Source organism: Convolutriloba macropyga, chromosome 12 (assembly GCF_964194025.1).
Source record: "Convolutriloba macropyga chromosome 12, txConMacr16.3, whole genome shotgun sequence".
In the NCBI taxonomy this organism is placed as follows: Eukaryota; Metazoa; Xenacoelomorpha; order Acoela; family Convolutidae; genus Convolutriloba; species Convolutriloba macropyga.
In genome coordinates, this window is record NC_134479.1 from 40,504,461 (window position 1) to 40,523,880 (window position 19,420).

At 41.0% G+C, this 19,420-nt stretch overlaps 2 protein-coding genes across 3 annotated transcripts in view; both read right to left on the reverse strand.

Annotated features, from left to right (window-relative positions):
- Nucleotides 1-19,420, reverse strand: part of LOC142350815 (acetyl-CoA acetyltransferase B, mitochondrial-like) — a 406,383-nt gene that overhangs the window by 31,575 nt on the left and 355,388 nt on the right. The window contains exons 2-5 of one of the 2 annotated variants that reach the window (XM_075402773.1): nucleotides 10,642-10,791; nucleotides 4,555-4,751; nucleotides 2,152-2,339; nucleotides 1,355-1,464 (exon numbers count right to left, since the gene is read on the reverse strand). In XM_075402773.1, the coding sequence (XP_075258888.1) occupies nucleotides 1,355-1,464; nucleotides 2,152-2,339; nucleotides 4,555-4,751; nucleotides 10,642-10,777 (631 nt within the window). In that variant the 5' untranslated portion in view covers nucleotides 10,778-10,791. Of the gene's footprint in view, nucleotides 1-1,354; nucleotides 1,465-2,151; nucleotides 2,340-4,554; nucleotides 4,752-10,637; nucleotides 10,792-19,420 lie in introns of those variants that run through there. The other variant, XM_075402774.1, reaches the window with a different exon arrangement.
- On the reverse strand, nucleotides 11,596-15,363 carry LOC142350497 (uncharacterized). The gene is made up of 2 exons (XM_075402348.1): nucleotides 13,405-15,363; nucleotides 11,596-13,233 (listed from the first exon to the last, which is right to left on the reverse strand). The coding sequence occupies exons 1-2, from the start codon at nucleotides 15,361-15,363 to the stop codon at nucleotides 11,596-11,598; spliced, it is 3,597 nt and encodes a 1,198-aa protein (XP_075258463.1).

Below are 19,420 nucleotides of genomic sequence, written 5' to 3' on the forward strand. Positions count from 1 at the left end.
TTGACACAACAAAATACTGAATTTTGATTTTTTTTTGCTTCGAAATATTGAATTTTTTGCTACGCTGTGATAGCAATTCTGTGTAGTATTTAAGAAAAAAAGGCGACTAACGAAAGAACGTTTACTCTCTAACAACTAGCGAGTTGATGGCTTTGATAGCCCCTGACTGAAGCTTAGAAAGTGAAAGCGGTTGGGGGGGGGGTGACATAATTGGCAGGGGGCCCAAAACAGAGGGTATCCAAATCACACCAAAATTCAATTCACATCGTGAATTTACACCTACAGAGTTTAGTGTGGACAAAATGAGTCACAGAGGGCAGTGAGGGCTCTAAACTTCCAGGAATTACTTTTCACAGCCCGAATTTATGTCGCTGTTTACTCAACAATTTCGATTAATCGCAAACTTAGAGACTACTAAACTTAAATAACGCGAGGTCCCCTCTGGTTTTAACAATTCATCCCTTTTCTCATCACGACAATTTTGTGCTCAGACGAACAATCGGTGATACAAAAAATGCACAAAAAGAATAACAGGTTTTTAGCGTAAATCTTTATAAAAGAAAGTGACTCCCTCAATTTTCTTTTGACCTATATCTGAAAGCCATTTCTAATTTTTTTAAAAATCGTTTCGCGAACGTTGTGTTTTGAGCTTATCAAAAAATCAACCTGGAAACTAAGTAGCGTAAAATTGAAATGCGGGGAAAATCAGGCAACTTTTAATTTGTTTATTACATTAGTTTCTGACTGTACAATAAAAATGTTACTCTGGTTCAAGAAAGGCCATTTTGAAAATCTTCAATATTTCGAGCACCGATTGATTCAATTAGTTGCTACTGTGATCAGCCGACTCCAACTTTCAAAAAAGCGGATCTAACTAATATTTGTAAGGTCAAACTGGTAAAATTGAACGTTTTCTGAGTACAGTTAACCGCCTAATTTTGAAACACGTTTCAAAAAGATCTTCGCTTTGATAGGAAGCAAATTGGTCCACCGAATGTTGGGTTGATATGTAAAGACTACTTTCTACGTGAAATGCAAAAAGGTGGGGGAGGTTGTGGCACTTTCTTGAATTGAAAATAAGCAAAATCGGAATGAAAACACCACCATATCAATAACTCCGCTCCGCTCCTTTAAAATGTACATGAGCGCACTGAATCTCACTAGGACCAAGGCTGGTAGTTCACGCCCCCCCCCCCCCCCCTGCAGTGCAAGTTTACCTTTTCCTAGGGCCACAAAAAGATCATCACAACTATCGCTTGCCGGCAACTAAAAACATCAAGCCAGTGTTCTGGAAATACTTTCGGAATCGGAATACTTTGGATATCGGATTTCAAAGAATTAAAACAAGACTCACTTCTGGGGTGAACTTTGGTGACTGGGACAACCTCATCTTTGAAAACACCGTCCGTCCACGCTTTTGCTGACCGAGTGTAAGACTGCTTTGCGTATTCGTCTTGCTGCTCCCTATAACCCTTATCTTATAACTCTCTGTAATACTATTTTAAAATTATTGGAATGGATTTGAGAAAATATCCCCCGATAGCCGTTTATATTACATTTACAAACCACGAGAATTGTTCTGCAGATTTTTGTCAAAACTTTTTATTATCGCGTTCGCAGTTACTATAGAATTAGCTTTATTATGTTACACAGCCGGGTTTTAGGATAGCATTTGGAACTTCGATTGGCTTTGTTTTAAACGAGTTCGGATCCCTTTATCCACTTTCAGCAACAATTTTTTTTGCAAAACTGCACCGATCTGCAGTGTGTGAAAAAAGCACCATATCCCCAGAACTTAATTGCTTGGTTCATTTTGCAAAGTCATTCCAGCCAGCAAGAGATTTAATGCATAAAAATTTTCCTACAATTAAACCACAGTAGTGTCTGCACAAGTTTGAAATGACTTTACTCAGAAACTGTCATTTTGTTGAATAAGTTTAGTGTTTCAATCAAATTGTCCATGACAAGATTAGTATTTGAATTCAGATGGCAGATGGATGATACACGCAATTACTAACAAAAACTAATTCAATTCACCGCCTTGGACACCATACAAGTCAAACGGCCCTTCAAGAGGTGCCCGGGAAATCTATATAAACGTACTGTGCCAAATAAACAAGCGCGTTATTTAAAGACCCTTAAAAGTCTTACCTCGAAATAGACTGAACTTTGGCTGTGTTCTCAGCACACATTCCCATGTGACAGTTGTCATAGGCATCTGTTAATCCATCATGGACAATTAAATCAAGAAGAGAGGCGCCTCCGTATTGCGGTTGACCTCTTTTCAGGATGAAAGGCACTTGGGACATACTCTCCATACCACCAGCCACAGTTACATTCTAAATGTTATCAATGTTGGTTCTCGGTAAAAGAGTTAAAATCATGCTTTTATTACACAATCCACGTCATAATGAACATTGGTTAGCGGATGGAATGGTTAATTATCTCGCGACGGTTAACATATCGAAGGTCCTTGAGTCTAAGAGTCTGGTTTTAGTCTATGCCTGGTTCAGATTCTATATTAGCGGTGACGGGGCGTCAACGCCAAGTGTTGATGACGCGGCATCATACTGAAGAGAGTGAAGACCAACTGATGCATCGCAATTCATTCCGAAGAGCAAAAAAACCTAGGGCTCCGACACTTAAAACAAGTCAGTTGAGCTGAAAAATAGAAAAAAAAGTCAGCTCATCACTCAGATTTGATACAATTCTGAGGTAGAAGTTCCGGCTTTCCCTTATTTGAGCCAAATTTTAGAGTGTATCATGTGAAATTCCGGGTGCAAAACCACTCCAGTAATGCTATATATCTTCCAATGCAATATATCTCAAATGTTTTATTAAAAAACGACCATGCAATGTCGGAGAGTCACTTCAGATAAGTGGTCTAAAACATTGAGATAAGTGGTCTCTATTATGTGAAATTCTGGGTGAAAAACAGTTCCAGTAATGAAAAACAGTTCCAGTGAAACAGTATTGAAAAACAGTTCCAGTAAAAACAGGCTTGGGAAGTCACTTCAGATAAGTGGTCTGAAATATTCAGAAAACAGGTCTATCATGTGAAACTCCGGGTGAAAAACAGTTCCAGTAATGAAAAACAGTTCTAGTGAAAACAGTAATGAAAAACAGTTCCAGTAAAGCAATATATCGGACTGGCTCAGTAGCCATAACAAGCTAGTGACAAGACTGCCATATGTACTAATGACGATAAAATACTGCCGACATCAACAATAATCAGAGTACGTTGGCCAAGCAATTAACGATTTTGGAACGAAACGAATGAAGCAGTGGAAGATGGTTCGAGTCAGAGCAATAGCTTGCAGTCTTCTCTTCTCGTTTTTATTTATTTCGTCTAAATTCAAGTTCCCTTATTGTAGAACAGCTATCAACCAATGACTTATAGCTAGCCGCTTGCTTAGTTAATTTGGTCCAAAAGTCAAACAAACAACGTCTCATGTCCTAATCCCGCAGCTAAGCAAGCCGCTCACCCAGTAAATTCGAGGCTGAGCTGTAAGAAACACGAGGAAAATTAAGCAGATTACACAGCTTTTATCTATTGGAAAATCTCATCAGTACTATTCAAAAAAAATTCCATCTTAATTGATTTGCTTCATTTTCAACTAAGACAACTTTCTTATTTTCACATTCACTCCAATGATATCTTACAGTTATCACAGTTAAGTTATAGTTATACAATTAACGACATAATTTATTGCTATGCGCAGTTTGGTTCAGTGGTGTTTAAGGTTTAGGTTAGCAAAGGACTTTTTACTGCTTTTTATTCTTCCTGCTTTTTACTGCTTATATTTCTTTATTTTTCTAATTGTTACAATTTTGTTTTTTTTTAAGTTCAGTTATTAACTGTTGCAACTGCACTTTTTCTTACCTTTCCGCAATTTAATTTAACGCGTCTTAACGCTTACTTTCACAAAACATAATTAAACTTTTTTACGACTAAAACAGCGAGTTGTAGCGCAGTGCTCTAATCTTATTATCAAATGGGGCGCAGTGGTTCAGTCCTCATCACGGGCGAAGCCCTATTTTTCCTTTTTTTCACTTCCTTCGCTCTCTAATTATATCTTCTTGTCACGCCTTATTTCTTGAATTATCAAACTTAATTAAGAACTTTTTTCTCTAATTGAATAAAAAAATATTATTTGATATCTTACCAAGCATGGAAAAACGACGAACGAATCAACAACTAAGAGGCTAGCCAAGAACACCAATAATAAGAATTAAAGCAAGCAGAGCCAGCCGAAGCCCTTCCCGGCGCTTGAATTGGCTCCCAGCAACAAGAACAATCAATTGGTTTTAAAGGAAAAACAGGAGCATTAACTCATTCCGAAATCAAACTTTCTCTTTTACTTATAGATGCCTTTTAAATTGATTTAACCTGTTTGTACATTAATAATGATAAGGTGAACCCATAAAGAACTACCTTTAAAGACTCATTGATCAGTGCTGGGCTTTGCATCGTCTCAACTCATCAAGTTTTACATCCAAAAGTTCACTTTTGTGTTCCAAATTAGACATGATGAAACTGAGATTACGACTAACTTGATGGCCACACATGATTCCTTGCGCAGCTAGCATTATACTCTTCATTCCACTAGCACATACTTTGTTGACAGTGGTACATGGAGTGCTCTTACTCAGACCAGCACCCAGAGCAGCTTGACGAGCTGGTGCCTGGCCCAGTCCAGCCTGCAGCACACATCCCATATACACTTCATTTACATCACTGGGTTGGATACCTAAAAAGTTGGCGATTAAAAAACGCATCTTTGGATCACGGCGCCTTTTATGAACGCCTGGATTTTTTTATTTTGTACATTACCGTATGTAAAATATAGCACGTGCACGCTTCTTACATTTTTCTATCTCGCTACAAATTTCAACCGACCAGAGAGCTTTTCGCCTCAATCGTGATTTGGGTGATGAGTTCTAGGAAATTCAACTGTATTTTGATTTTATTCATATTTTCTTCATACATTTCTAAACTTTCAGATCCCTTTTCTGTAAACTTAAAGACTTTAAAAAGCTTTTCTCATTCAATCCATCTTATGCTTCAGTAGCTCCAGATCATCTAGTTTTCCAACACAATTATCAATCCCGCATCAGTAATCTGATGTACAATCTACAAAAACTTTGAACAACCTGCTCATCTCATTCAGTGAGGTCAGAGAAAGTAGAGAGACCAATAAAACCTTGTCGAGAGCTACATTGATTAACAAAAGTAAACAGTTTGCCCCCCCCCCCCCCCACTTCCACACCCAACAGTAACCCCGCACGATCGACCTCCCCTCCGCGCGTACCCCCTTACTCACATTCCCCCTAAATTAAGCTAAAGCTGGCCTCCCAAAGCCGCACAGCTAGCTAATGACAAAGTCAACCACTCGCCAGTCGTTTGAGAGCCATTCGCCCGACGTTAGTAGGTTACGTCTTTAAATCGCGATTTGATTAGAGAAGATATTTTGAAAAATTCAAGACAACTCAAAACGACAACCGCAACGCTTTTACTACTACTACATGAAGCTTAAATAACTGAAAAACAAGAACATGAGGCAGATTATGGAGCTACCCAAAAGTTTGAAGCTTATTTTTGTCCTGATGTATGTGAGTATGTGATCACGTAAAAAAAATTCCTCTTTTCCTGGTTTATTCTCCCGGAAACCTTTTAATGGCTGTCAATGCTGACAGATCAGCTCCTGCAGTGCAGAAGACCAAAGGACAGAGGATGGCCTTCTTGACTTCAAGGTTCATTGCTCAGATGTCAATGCTCTCGTGATATTCATACGAATCAAGTGTGCTTTTTTTGTCAACTTTCAACAAAAAGTTTAAAACTTGAACATCAAAAGAAATTTGACTGAAACAAGAACACTAAGCCATTCGCTTTCATTTCTAATCCAGCATCGGGTTGTGACACTTATATTTGAAACGTTTCCTCTTGCAAAGTTTGAAGACAGGTTTCAACTTCGACATCAGACCGAAACATCATTGAATAGGTTGGTAAATTATTAACAATTGGTTTAAATATGGTCCGTCAGAGAAAAGGTTTTCGAACTTGATAAACCAAAAGCAAGAGGAACATGCGGTGGTCTACTTTACAGAACAGGAAACCGTAAAACATAAATGGAATATTATTAGGCACATACAAGAATTGTAGGAAACCATTCGGATCTTGCACAGTGCCTCCATATGCTTAAGGCAGGAATGTTTTCCAGATCAACTTGCGAAAAACCTGCCATTGCATAAGAACGATACAACAATTCCCTCTAATCATAGACTAGTCTTCATTACTAATGCAATGTCAAAATGAATTGAAAGAATCATGCACCAAAAAATCTCCCAATCTGCTCAAATAAATATTCAAACCGATTGCAATTTAGTTTTTGCAACAAAATGTCAACACCAATGCATTTTTGAGCCTATCAGAATTAAAGTGATTGGAAATTGGCAGCAACAAAATAGCCCAAACAGCATTTTTTTTTATTTCTTTCAATTTTTATTTCTCAGTTGCTATTCTGAAAAAGTATCTGAAAAATCTCTCGAAGCGTACAACGCATGCAGACTAATCCCCTTAAACAAAAACCCCGGTGTTCGACCTATTAGCGTAAGAGAAGTTATTCGGCGCATCATAGGCAAATGCATCAAGCGTATCGAAAACGACCTACGCTTCTTGGGCGGCAACACACATATTTGCCCAGGCCAAAAATGCGGAATTGAACACGCAATTCAGTCTCTGCGCTCGCAATATGACAAATCTGAAAATGAACCTGTTCTCCTAGTAGACGAAAAAACGCCTTCAACTGTCTCAACCGTAACTTGGCAGTTGAAAATATCGAGAACTTGCCCCGCCTTGCGTTTTATTGTTCAAAACTCATATTCAGCCCCATCGCCCGTCGGATTTATATGTCGCAGGTAAAACACTGCAGTCTCTACAGGGCACAATTCAAGGTGATCCCATTGCTATGGCTATGTATGGAGTAGCCACCCTCCCCTTGCTTAGGCTTGTCCAGAATTGGCACGTGTCCCCCCACTTCCACACCCAACAGTAACCCCGCACGATCGACCTCCCCTCCGCGCGTACCCCCTTACTCACATTCCCCCTAAATTAAGCTAAAGCTGGCCTCCCAAAGCCGCACAGCTAGCTAATGACAAAGTCAACCACTCGCCAGTCGTTTGAGAGCCATTCGCCCGACGTTAGTAGGTTACGTCTTTAAATCGCGATTTGATTAGAGAAGATATTTTGAAAAATTCAAGACAACTCAAAACGACAACCGCAACGCTTTTACTACTACTACATGAAGCTTAAATAACTGAAAAACAAGAACATGAGGCAGATTATGGAGCTACCCAAAAGTTTGAAGCTTATTTTTGTCCTGATGTATGTGAGTATGTGATCACGTAAAAAAAATTCCTCTTTTCCTGGTTTATTCTCCCGGAAACCTTTTAATGGCTGTCAATGCTGACAGATCAGCTCCTGCAGTGCAGAAGACCAAAGGAAAGAGGATGGCCTTCTTGACTTCAAGGTTCATTGCTCAGATGTCAATGCTCTCGTGATATTCATACGAATCAAGTGTGCTTTTTTTGTCAACTTTCAACAAAAAGTTTAAAACTTGAACATCAAAAGAAATTTGACTGAAACAAGAACACTAAGCCATTCGCTTTCATTTCTAATCCAGCATCGGGTTGTGACACTTATATTTGAAACGTTTCCTCTTGCAAAGTTTGAAGACAGGTTTCAACTTCGACATCAGACCGAAACATCATTGAATAGGTTGGTAAATTATTAACAATTGGTTTAAATATGGTCCGTCAGAGAAAAGGTTTTCGAACTTGATAAACCAAAAGCAAGAGGAACATGCGGTGGTCTACTTTACAGAACAGGAAACCGTAAAAAATAAATGGAATATTATTAGGCACATACAAGAATTGTAGGAAACCATTCGGATCTTGCACAGTGCCTCCATATGCTTAAGGCAGGAATGTTTTCCAGATCAACTTGCAAAAAACCTGCCATTGCATAAGAAGGATACAACAATTCCTTCTAATCATAGACTAGTCTTCATTACTAATGCAATGTCAAAATGAATTGAAAGAATCATGCACCAAAAAATCTCCCAATCTGCTCAAATAAATATTCAAACCGATTGCAATTTAGTTTTTGCAACAAAATGTCAACACCAATGCATTTTTGAGCCTATCAGAATTAAAGTGATTGGAAATTGGCAGCAACAAAATAGCCCAATCAGCATTTTATTTCTTTCAATTTTTATTTCTCAGTTGCTATTCTGAAAAAGTATCTGAAAAATCTCTCGAAGCGTACAACGCATGCAGACTAATCCCCTTAAACAAAAACCCCGGTGTTCGACCTATTAGCGTAGGAGAAGTTCTTCGGCGCATCATAGGCAAATGCATCAAGCGTATCGAAAACGACCTACGCTTCTTGGGCGGCAACACACATATTTGCCCAGGCCAAAAATGCGGAATTGAACACGCAATTCAGTCTCTGCGCTCGCAATATGACAAACCTGAAAATGAACCTGTTCTCCTAGTAGACGAAAAAAACGCCTTCAACTGTCTCAACCGTAACTTGGCAGTTGAAAATATCGAGAACTTGCCCCGCCTTGCGTTTTATTGTTCAAAACTCATATTCAGCCCCATCGCCCGTCGGATTTATATGTCGCAGGTAAAACACTGCAGTCTCTACAGGGCACAATTCAAGGTGATCCCATTGCTATGGCTATGTATGGAGTAGCCACCCTCCCCTTGCTTAGGCTTGTCCAGATTTTACACGTGTCGCAAAAATGGTACGCGGACGAGGGCAGCGCAGTAGGACGTTTGGCGGACTTACTCTTTTTTTTTCTATCAACTCACAAAATGGTAGCTATTTTGGCTACAGCGTGAACGCTCCAAGTGTCAATAGGAAAAGAGGCAGCAAAGATCAAAGCTCTCAGGTTGTTTGAGGGGACGGCACTTGAAACTGTTGACGGCTGCGGCGTTCTAGGATCTGTAATAGGCAATGAGAAAGCCTATGAGAATTTTAATGCAGCTACAGCTCGAAAGTATTCCAATTTGTTGCAAAAATTCGGGCAGGAAGCAAAAACATCCCTTCAGAACGCTTACGCATGCCTCACAAAAGGCGTGCAACAAAAATTATATTTCGGGTCCCGGACAACGCCAAATTCACGGAATATCTTCACAGACGCAGAAAGCAACACCCAAAAGCACGTCCTAACGTCGTCTTTTGACTTTCCGGTGTCTCAATCCGAAGGGCGATTGTATTCGCTACCAAACCGGGAGGGCGGACGTAACATCAAGGAGCCAATAGATTACGAAACGGAGTACGCTGCTTCGCTAACGTCATGCGCTCCTGTTGAAGATGAGGATCGAGCAAATGCTCATCTCACCCAAGAACGCATAACGCACGACCAACGAACCGCAGGCTTGAATATTTTTCGACCGCAGAGCAACGCCACGTAATAGAAAAAGCTTAGGAAAAAGGAGCCTCGAACTGGCTCAAAGCTCTATCGCTTAAACGTTACGGTTTTACATAAACGAAGTCCAAATTGTATTAGATATAACATTGAGGAAAAAAATACGCTCATTAGTTGTCTATGTGGTGAAAAGTTTACCCTATCACATGCTCTCCGCTGTGCGAAGGGGGAGGAGGGGTATACACACATGAGACACAACGAGATCCGAGACACCTTTGCTAAAATCATGCATGACTTTGCTATGATGTTGAAGTTGAGCCGACTCTTCAGTTACTTCAAGGCGAGTCCTTTATACACAAAATTACTAGCACCGATGAAAACGCGCGACTAGACATTAAAGCGAATGGCCTGTTGGGGTCCAGGTTCAGCCGTTATTTCTTCGACGTGAAGGAAGATCTTTAACCCACTTGCCAAGTCATGTCCGAAAAACTCCGTAGAAGCGTACAAGTATAATGAGTTGTTGAAGTGCCTGAAATATGAGCAGCGGATACTTGACGTCGAGAAGAGTAACTTCGTTCCGCTCGTGTTTTCCTGCATGGGGCATAGGACCGTCCGCAACGCGCACTATAAAACAACTAGCTAGCAAAACTGCTGAAAAAAAAAGACGAATCGTACTCCGACGCAATAACGTACATACGCACGAGAAGTTTTTCTCTTATGCGCAGCGCTATCATATGCCTCAGAGGGTGCCGTGGTTCCAAGCGGCCAACCGACATTGATAGTTCTTGCAGTGCCATAGTGCGGGAGGGGAGACTTAAATACAAGTCAGTTTATAAAGAATTAAATAATAATCCAAAAAATTTCAATGCAACTACCTGGTGTGATTTTCGGTTCAAATAGTTTTCAGGAAGTTTTCCAAAGCTCACTCAACATTACAACCTCTCTTTATGTTAATTCAATCTTTAGTTTTCAATTTATAAGTACTTATAGTCAAATGATAGCCTCCTCGCCTTCAACATTTGATTCAATTGAGACTTTCTTCTTCTCTTCTATCTCCCTCACAGGTCGATTTTACTCAAAACATAGTGCAACAAAATGTTATTTAAACCTAGAAGTAGAGTAACCAAATAGATCAGCAATGTTAGGAGACGGAATAGAACCGCATAGGTATAATAGTAGAAGTCATACTATTTAACTAACATACTAGCTCGCTTCACTGCCGCTTCAATAGCACACGAGCCAAGTCGCAATGTTGAAACATCCTTCAAAGCACCAACAAACGATGCCGCGATTGGAGTTCTCACTGCACTCACGATAAAAACTTCTTTCAATTGCATCATTTTTTACAATTAATCTGAAGTAACAATGATGTATCTCGCTTTAATGGAACCCCAATAACAAGAGTTCAATTTTAAATGCTTCAATTTGAAAAAGTGATCTAAAGACAGGAACGCGATTGCAAATCACTAAAGACAGGAACGCGATCGCAAATCACTGTGTTAATTTAATCTTTTATTTTAAATTTAATTAAACCCGGCAACTTTTGTTTCAAATGTTAATTAAACTCGGCAGCCTCTTGCACCTGAATATACAACTCAAAACCAGAAGTCCCTCTTTCAAAGTCTCTGATAGTTCAAAACAGTAGAATCCGACACTCATTTATCAATACGTTCCAATATCTGCGTGCTGCGCTTTGATATCTCCATAGATTTGTTTTGATATGTATATCTTATGTTAATTGATAGTAATCACCTCAACAGGGTTTCTACTGCAAAGCAAAACTCAATATTCAGCGGCAACGAAAAACAAATCAATTGTAAAATGAAATCTATCAACGAACGCATTCAAATTTTTCGTTCATCATCAGGTTGACTTAAAATTGATGCACAATCGAATTAAATTACTTACAAAGTATTTACACTTGTCGTTGACTAAATATATCTAACTCTACGTAATGAGTTAAAATAACAACAATGGCGTCAAATCAAATATAATGAACATATAATCAGAAGATCAAATCTCAGTTATTAAAAGATAGGAGGCATCGAACGTTTATAACGTTCTTCTTCAAATAATTCCAACTAATGTTCGAGTTCGAGTATTCTGGTCTGTAGGTTTGTTGCCTCTGTCGACCAGCTCCTCCGTGTTGTCCCTTACCCTAGGACAATTCGCGGAACATCCTGTGTTGCCAGTGTCTGTCAAGTCGTGTCTTGAAGATATCCAAGCTTTCACTTGACACGACGTGTTCTGGTAACTCGTTCCAATCTTTAGGTCCATCAACTGAGAAAAACTTTTTCCTCAGCTCCAGTCGTGCTCTTCTGATGGAAAGTTGCTGCCCATGTTTCCTCGAGTTTCGTTCGATAAACTGAATTAGATTTCCCGCAGCAGATTCGTCGTACATTCCATTGATGATTTTGAAGATTTCTATCATCCGGCCTCTTTGTCTTCTGTATTCTGTGGTTGGTAGCTTGAGTTCCCTGAGCCGCTCTTCATAACTTAAACCTCGCAGGGATCCAACTAGCCTTGTGGCTCTTCTTTGAAGATTTTCTATACTGGTCTTATGCTTTTTAAGATTTGGATACCAGATTTGGTTCGCGTACTCTAGGTGGGGTCTGATTAATGCTTTGTACAGTTGTAGAAATACTTGTTTGCTGATGTTAATAAAACTTCTGCGGATTAGGGCAAGAATAGAGTTCGCTTTCTTCAACTTCATACAGATGTGCTCTTCGAAACTAAGTTTGCTGTCGGTCATTATTCCCAGGTCTTTCTCTTTGTACACACTCTTAAGATTTTGGTCTTTGTTAAGATTGTACGTTCTCTCTGATGTGGTCTTCTTCTTTGATGTCAATGTCATCTTTACAGATTTCTCTGCGTTGAACTCAAGGAGGCTCGTCTTCGACCATGTTCGGAGTTCTTCTAGGTCTTTCTGGAGGATTAGTTGATCTTCTACTGTTGAGATCTCTCTGTAGAGCTTTGCGTCGTCTGCGAACAGTAGGAGTGGGGACTGAACCACGTCTGTCATTGAGTTGATGTAGATGATGAACAAGACTGGTCCTAGTACCGATCCTTGCGGTATTCCGCTCAGTACTGGTTCCCATCTTGAAGGAATTTCGTTTACCATCACTCTTTGCTCTCTTCCATTGAGGAAACTTCGGATCCAGTCGTGGGTTTTACCTCCAATTCCAAGTTGATGTAGTACTCTGAAGAGTCTCTGGTGAGGGACTGTGTCGAAGGCTTTTTTGAAGTCAAGATAGATAATATCCACTTCGTTATTCTTATCTAGCGCTTCTGTCCAATCGTCCATTGCTCTTAAGAGCTGCAGTGTTGTCGACCTTCCAGTCATGAAAACATACTGTTTCTGACTATTCAGGTCGTTTGTCAGAATATGGTTCATGAGGTGTTTTCTTACAAACTTCTCCATAACTTTGCAGCATACGGATGTCAGGCTAACCGGTCTGTAGTTAGCTGCGTCTTTCTTTGGTCCTTTTTTGTAGATCGCTGAGATGTTGGCCCTTCTCCAGTCCTCCGGGACTGTACCTGTTCTCCAAGATTCGTTGAAAATTTCTGTGAGATATTCAGCTATTTTTTCTCTTGCATCCAGCAGAACTCTAGCGTGGATTCCGTCATATCCTGGTGATTTCGTGTCGTCTAATTTTTTTAGTTGCTCTAAGACTTCACTTGTTGATATATTGATGTTGTCGTCGATTTGGTCTCGGTTTGTGACTGCAATGTCCCAGTCTGGTTCTTCTTCGTGGACAAACACAGATGCGAAGAACTTGGATAACGTTTCTGCTTTCTAATAGTCACAGCTTGTCGTGTTTCCATCCTCCCTCTCAAGGTCGGGGATGGTTTCCCTTGTTTTCGTTTTCTGGTTGACGAAAGACCAAAACGCTTTCGGGTTGCTCTTGCACACCGCTGCCACAGTTTGTTCTTTTTCATGTTGGCGTTTTCTAGTTAGCTTCCTGACCATGTTCCGTCTTCGTGCGTACTCTCGATATGACCAGTCCGAGTTCTCCTTGATGAACTGCTTCCATGTCTTCTTCTTTGGTTTGATGGCTTCTCTAGTTGCGGAGTCAAGTGGTAATCTACTTTTTTCTCCTCTTGTTATTTTTGTCAATGGAACGTGGTTCTCCACTGCGGTCTGGATCGTGTCCCGGAAGAGCTCCCATTTCTCGTTTACATTTTGGTTGACTGTGGAGTAGGTGTCTAATTTAGATTTCAGGTACTTTCTGATGGCTTTGAAGTTGGATTTCCTGTAGTTTCGGCGATACTTGATGTCAGTTCCTACAGTTAGAGCAAACGATGTTTTGGTCATTACATGATCGCCTTTTCCTAAGGGTGCACAATGGTCTATTCTCTTTGGTTCCAGGGAACTATGCGTCAGCATTAGATCTAGCAAAGATGGTCGGTTGTTTCTGGCACTTCGAGTGGGCGTCTTCACATGTTGTTCCATGAAAGAGTCCTTCACGGCTTCCAGGAATCTCCATTCGTTGCTCTCTGCTTCACCAGTTGCACGTGCCACTTCCCAATCAATATCTGGATAATTGAAGTCGCCTACCACTATGAATTTTTTCCTTGATCTTCCGATATTTTTCAGATACTCGTTGATTTTCGCGTTGTTTTCGTCGCAGGATCTCGGGCTACGATACATGTTTACTACTGTTAAAGTGCTGCCGGCTAATTTGATCTCAAGTTGTTGGATCTCGGTAATGGATTCCTCACTTATCAAGTTATATTTTAGGTCGTCTCGGATGTAGGTCAGAAGTCCTCGTCCATTTTCCTTTGGGTTCATATTGGTACCCTCCAGTGAATAGTTGTCAATTTTGTGCCATAATGGGTCCCATGGTAGAGTTGAGTTTTTTGGTTTTGCCTCTGATAACAGGATAATGTCCGGTTTGACAGTTGATCCCTCAATTTGCATCCTAAGTTCTGATGTCTTCTGGGCACTTAGTGTGTCCACGTTGCTGAACCAGAGTTCGAGGTTCCGTCTGTATGTTTTTTTTCTGGCTCTGACTCTTATTATGGTTTTCCCTCGGACGAGGTGCACGTAGTCTCCTGTTTCGTTTGCTGTCAGGTTTTTTGCCCTCTGTACTAGTTCTCGGACAATTTCTCGATCCTTCATACTTCGGTCTGGAGAAACTCTCAGGTTGACGAGTCGTTTTTCCTTCCCCTTCAGTTTAGTCAAATTCTGTAGAACTTTTGCAACCTCTTCCTCTGTCTCGAATGTTACCATCAGTGGTCTATCTTTTGCATTTGGGTCATCTTGGGTGGGTTTCTTACCAAGTCTCTTGCATTTTTTGGCTCGTAAGTCTGGTAGTTCAATCTCGCACAGTAATGAGTCAACTAGTTCGTCGTCTTCTTTGAGTCTCTCTTCTTCTCCCTGTTGGTTGTCTTCCGGTGCTCTGTGAATTACAATGTTCTTCCTTCGTCTACTTTCTTCCTCCTGTTCTCTTTTCTGTTCGGCAGATGCTTCTAGGATTATTTCTTTTATAGGTTTCACCGGTTGCTGAGGAATAGGGACCCAATTTTGGGCGGTAGATCCGCTCGATTGGGGGACTTCTCTGCTCTTCTGTCCGTTCATGAAGCAATAGAAGTCATTCATCAGCGCTTTGACCGAGTTCATCGTGGTGTTTAGGTCGCTACGTAGTTCTTCGACATCATTCCGTGGATGTGTTGCCTCTTTTATGGTTGTCCTGGCGAAGTCGATACATGCATCACAACACCAGATAACTTCTGGTCTGGTCATGTATTCATAGGCTGCGCTTGGCATGTTGATACATTTGATACAGTAGTGTTTGCTACAGCGGTCGCATTCAATTATCTTGTCATTGGGGTCTATAAACACTTTCTTGCATTTCTCGCAATTCCAGCCATCTCTTTCCTCTCCACTGGTAGAAGTTAATTGTTTCGTCCGTTTGGGTGGCATTTTCACCTTGTCAGGGGCGAGTATACCACCACCTAAGCCGCACCGGAACAGAAGTTCCAGGAAGCTACCAGAGCAGAGGTATACACGCGCTAGTGACTACTTGGAGTATACCACCACCTAGGCCGCACCGGAACAGAAGTTCCAGGAAGCTACCAGAGCAGTGGTATACACGCGCTAGCGACTACTTGGTGCCGGTACTCTTGTTTCTCTTCTTCTTGTTCTTAATCTTTGAAGGTCGTTTCCTTTTTGTTTTTCTTTCGCTTCTCTTCTGAGATGCGCGCTTCCGTCCGGAGGTCCTGTTCCGAAGAACGATGCTCTTCAGGTTATTTCTTCTCTGGAGCACTTTTGTAAGAAGCCCTAACTCTATCGCGGAGTCCGGATGAACCAATGAAAGCTGTTTCCGATACCACCCTGATCGTTGGCGTCTCTTTGATAGTAACTTCTTTCCTGCGTCGATCACCAGGATGTCAAGCTTTCTTAATTCCTCTAATATGTTTGGGGATCCTAGTCGTTGACAGTACACTATAGCCGAGATCCGATCACTGAAACGTCGCAGTAGTTCAACGAGGCTGGAGACGGGTAGGGCACTGTAATTGTTCGAGATGTGCCTGGTGATGGAGTTGCTGATCACTCCGTGCCAAAGTATCAAGTTCTTTTTGTTCTTTAATGGTCCACGGGTGAGTAGGAGCTCGAGATTCGTCCGTTTATTCTTGGCGTTGGGGTTCAGGCTCAGTCCTTTTCTGGCGAAAAGTATAGGCTGTACTTGACTTCTGAGTGCCTCGGGAGCAACTTTGATAGCGTTGGCTAGGCAGCTAGCGCCGATGATAAACACCATAAATGGTATTCTGGGGAATATCTTCACCCACTAATCTAGAGGCAGTGGGACTTAATTAATCAGCTTAATTTTCGTGGAATGTTCAGTCCTCTAGATCAAACTTCTGAAAATACACGATTTGAAAAAGGGAAAGGGGTCACTATTTAATAGGTTTATCACAACAATTAGGCTAATGTATCAATTTGATTTTTACGAGGTCAGATACTGCTTGGATTGTCAAATAGACTCCAGTCAAGAAAAGGGCCGGTCATCACAAGGCTCGGTCCCACGAGCAACGAATTCAACGAGTAAGGCAGCTACTTGAGAAAACAATAAATTATAAGGGACACAATACGGGATGATAATCTGCGGTCAGCAGGGGCAAGCGAGTTCACTACTGTAGTATCCCACAAAAGCAGCTTACATGTCTTCCATGGTTCAAGTGTAATCACATCGGGTCTCTTGTTTTCAGTTTTGTAGAGGTGACTCGGGTTATGCACTGAGGGTATAAATACTGCAGCCAAGTTTAGCTTAATCAAATGGTTGAGGTTTGTTGTTGTTTCGGATTCCCAGTGGCCCTGGAGGGGCCAATGCCCCCGCTGTCTCTTCAGAAATTTGTCCAGTTGTTTCTGCAACACCCAGTCGCAGCATAGCTGCAACGTGCAGACGTTGTTTTCGGAAAACCGATTTTCCACGTGCCACCACATAAGATTGATGCTTCTGTTCTTTAGTCCAACTTCGCAATTAAAGTCTCATGTATTCTGTTCACTACTCTAGCAATTCTGTAGAACAATTCAGTCCTTCTTCGTTGTTTGTGTCTTATTTAACTTCAGCGTTACTTGCCCTCTGTTGTTCCATGATTGAATGGGTAGGTTGATTTTGTGCTCCTCAATGTCCTTGTAAAGTTTCGAAAGGAGCAGAAGATCATTCAATTGTATGAAGAGGGGTAGAGGTAGGACATTCAGTAGTCTCAACTGAGCTTTGTAGTCACCACGTTGGGGTCCGCACACCCATTTCTGTACCCGCATTTGAAGATTTTCGAGCTTCCGTTGATCTGTTCTAGATTGATACGCGCCCGTAGAGCAAGACGGGTAGTATGACTGATTTGTATAGACATGCGCGTGTACCTCGAAAGTTAAGTAAATGGCATTTTTTGACTGCTAGTTTCATTTTATTTGATTTTACCCATTTCCCAATTCTCTTTATATCAATTTGAACTTCTTCGTTTGATTTACCGATTGCTAGGATTTTTAGGTCGTCCGCAAAAATGAAAGGTTGGCTGAAAGTTAGAAAATCGGGAAAATCGTTTATAAAGATGCAAAAGAGTAAAGGCCCCAGTAGGGAGCCTTGTGGTACTCCGCTGGTCACTTGTAATTCCTTCGATGTGTGATCTTCAACACGTACGTATTGTTTTCGCTGACTCAGGTAGTCGTATAGGATGTCTAGGAAACATCCACCCACGCCGATGTCACATAGTTTTTAGATGAGCTGTTCGTGGGGCACGGTGTCAAATGCTTTGGAAAAGTCAGTGTAAAATGCAATGACTTGAGCAGTTGAATCATTGTCCATGGCGACATATATTGTATTCAAGAATTGCAGGAGATTGCTCATCACTGATCTTTTCCTGACAAAACCGTTCGTGTTGATTCTTCAACAGAAAGTTTTTGAAGTGGTTGTATAGTGGTTAGTACATGCACTTTTCGAAGATCTTGTTTTCAATGCAAAGGAGAGATAAGGGTCGGTAGTTTTCGACAAGTTTCGTCTTGTCCTTTTTGTACACTGGCACTACGGCCGCTGTCTTCCATAACAAAGGTAGTTTCCGGATACGTTTGAAATTTTTGAACATGTTGTTTAACGTTCTACACATTTGTTTCTTTGATGAAGATTGGCGGTAGATTGCTGGAGCCCCGGGACTTCTTGATGTTAGCCCCGGAATTCTTGATTGTTTTGGTATCTGTTGACAGTTAATGGTGCTTTTGGTGCAAACACGGAGTGGGAAAATGAGTTGAAGAGTTCCGCTCTGCTCTGGTTTGTGCTTGCTGATTCTTCTTTATATTCTAGTCTTTGTTATTCGAGGTGCTTTGTTTATGTATTTCAAATGTCGAAAGATTTCATTGGTGTTTCTAGTGCCAAACACTTTTTTACTTTTTTCTGATAAGCGATGCAATCGGCTTCGCAATTTTCGAGCACTTCCGCTTCAAGGGCACGCACTTCGTCCTTCCTGTAGGTAGTGGGGCGAGTAGCTAGCTTGATCCGTTGGGTATTCAGCTTTTTCATTTGATTTGAAACCGCAGCGGCTATCCAGGGGGAAGGCTATGTCGAAACCGACTTCTTCTTGGAACATGATTGTCGATGAGTGTCATGACGTAATCCTAGAATTTGTTGTACCTGTTATTTGCATTTGAGAAGCATAGAAGTTGGAAAGGGTTTGATGACATTTGGCACAGTATAAAGTCAAAGTCTGCTTTGGTGAAACTGTAATAACGTTCTTTAGTTAGCTGTTCTTGTTGGTATTCAATTTCTAAGGAACCAACAGGAAGATGATCACTAATGTCGTATAGGGCCTTGAAACTGTTGTCAATTTGGGAGAGTACATCGCAGTTTTGGTAGAGCAGTACATCAAGAATATTTTTAACGCAAGTTGGGAAGTCAATAGCTTGTCTGAGGAGACGCTCTCCGAGGATGTTGAGGACGTCCTAATCCTCTTTGTCGGTGCTCCAACAAGATCCCCAGTTTGTTGGGGGAAAATTTAGATCGCCATATATCACTGCTTTCCGATTTTTGGGAATGGCCTATAGTATACGATGGTAACAGTCAACATCATACTTGTACTGGCTATTCTGCGGTGGATTTTAAAGAGAGCAGATATATATGTCTTCGCTGATCAACCTGATTTTGCATATTGTACAGCACTCAACATCCACCTTAAGTTTCTCAGAGTCTAAATACATTTTCACTGCAATCAAGGATCCGCCTTGCAGGTTAATGTTACGGTGTTCTCTGTCTGACCGGTATAAAGTACAGTCGTTTACTAGTAGTTCGGAGTCTGGGATGCCTAGGTTTAGCCAAGTGTTGCAAATGCATATAATGTGGTGCGAACCAAAGTTAATAGCGTTTGTCATTTTGAAACGTCTTTGGCAATCCAAGAGACTGCGGGCGTTAAACTGCAGGATCTGGATATGAGATAGTAAAGTTTTGGTTTGAATGTTAGGGGTGTTGCTTAGTGGTACCTCTATTCTGTCG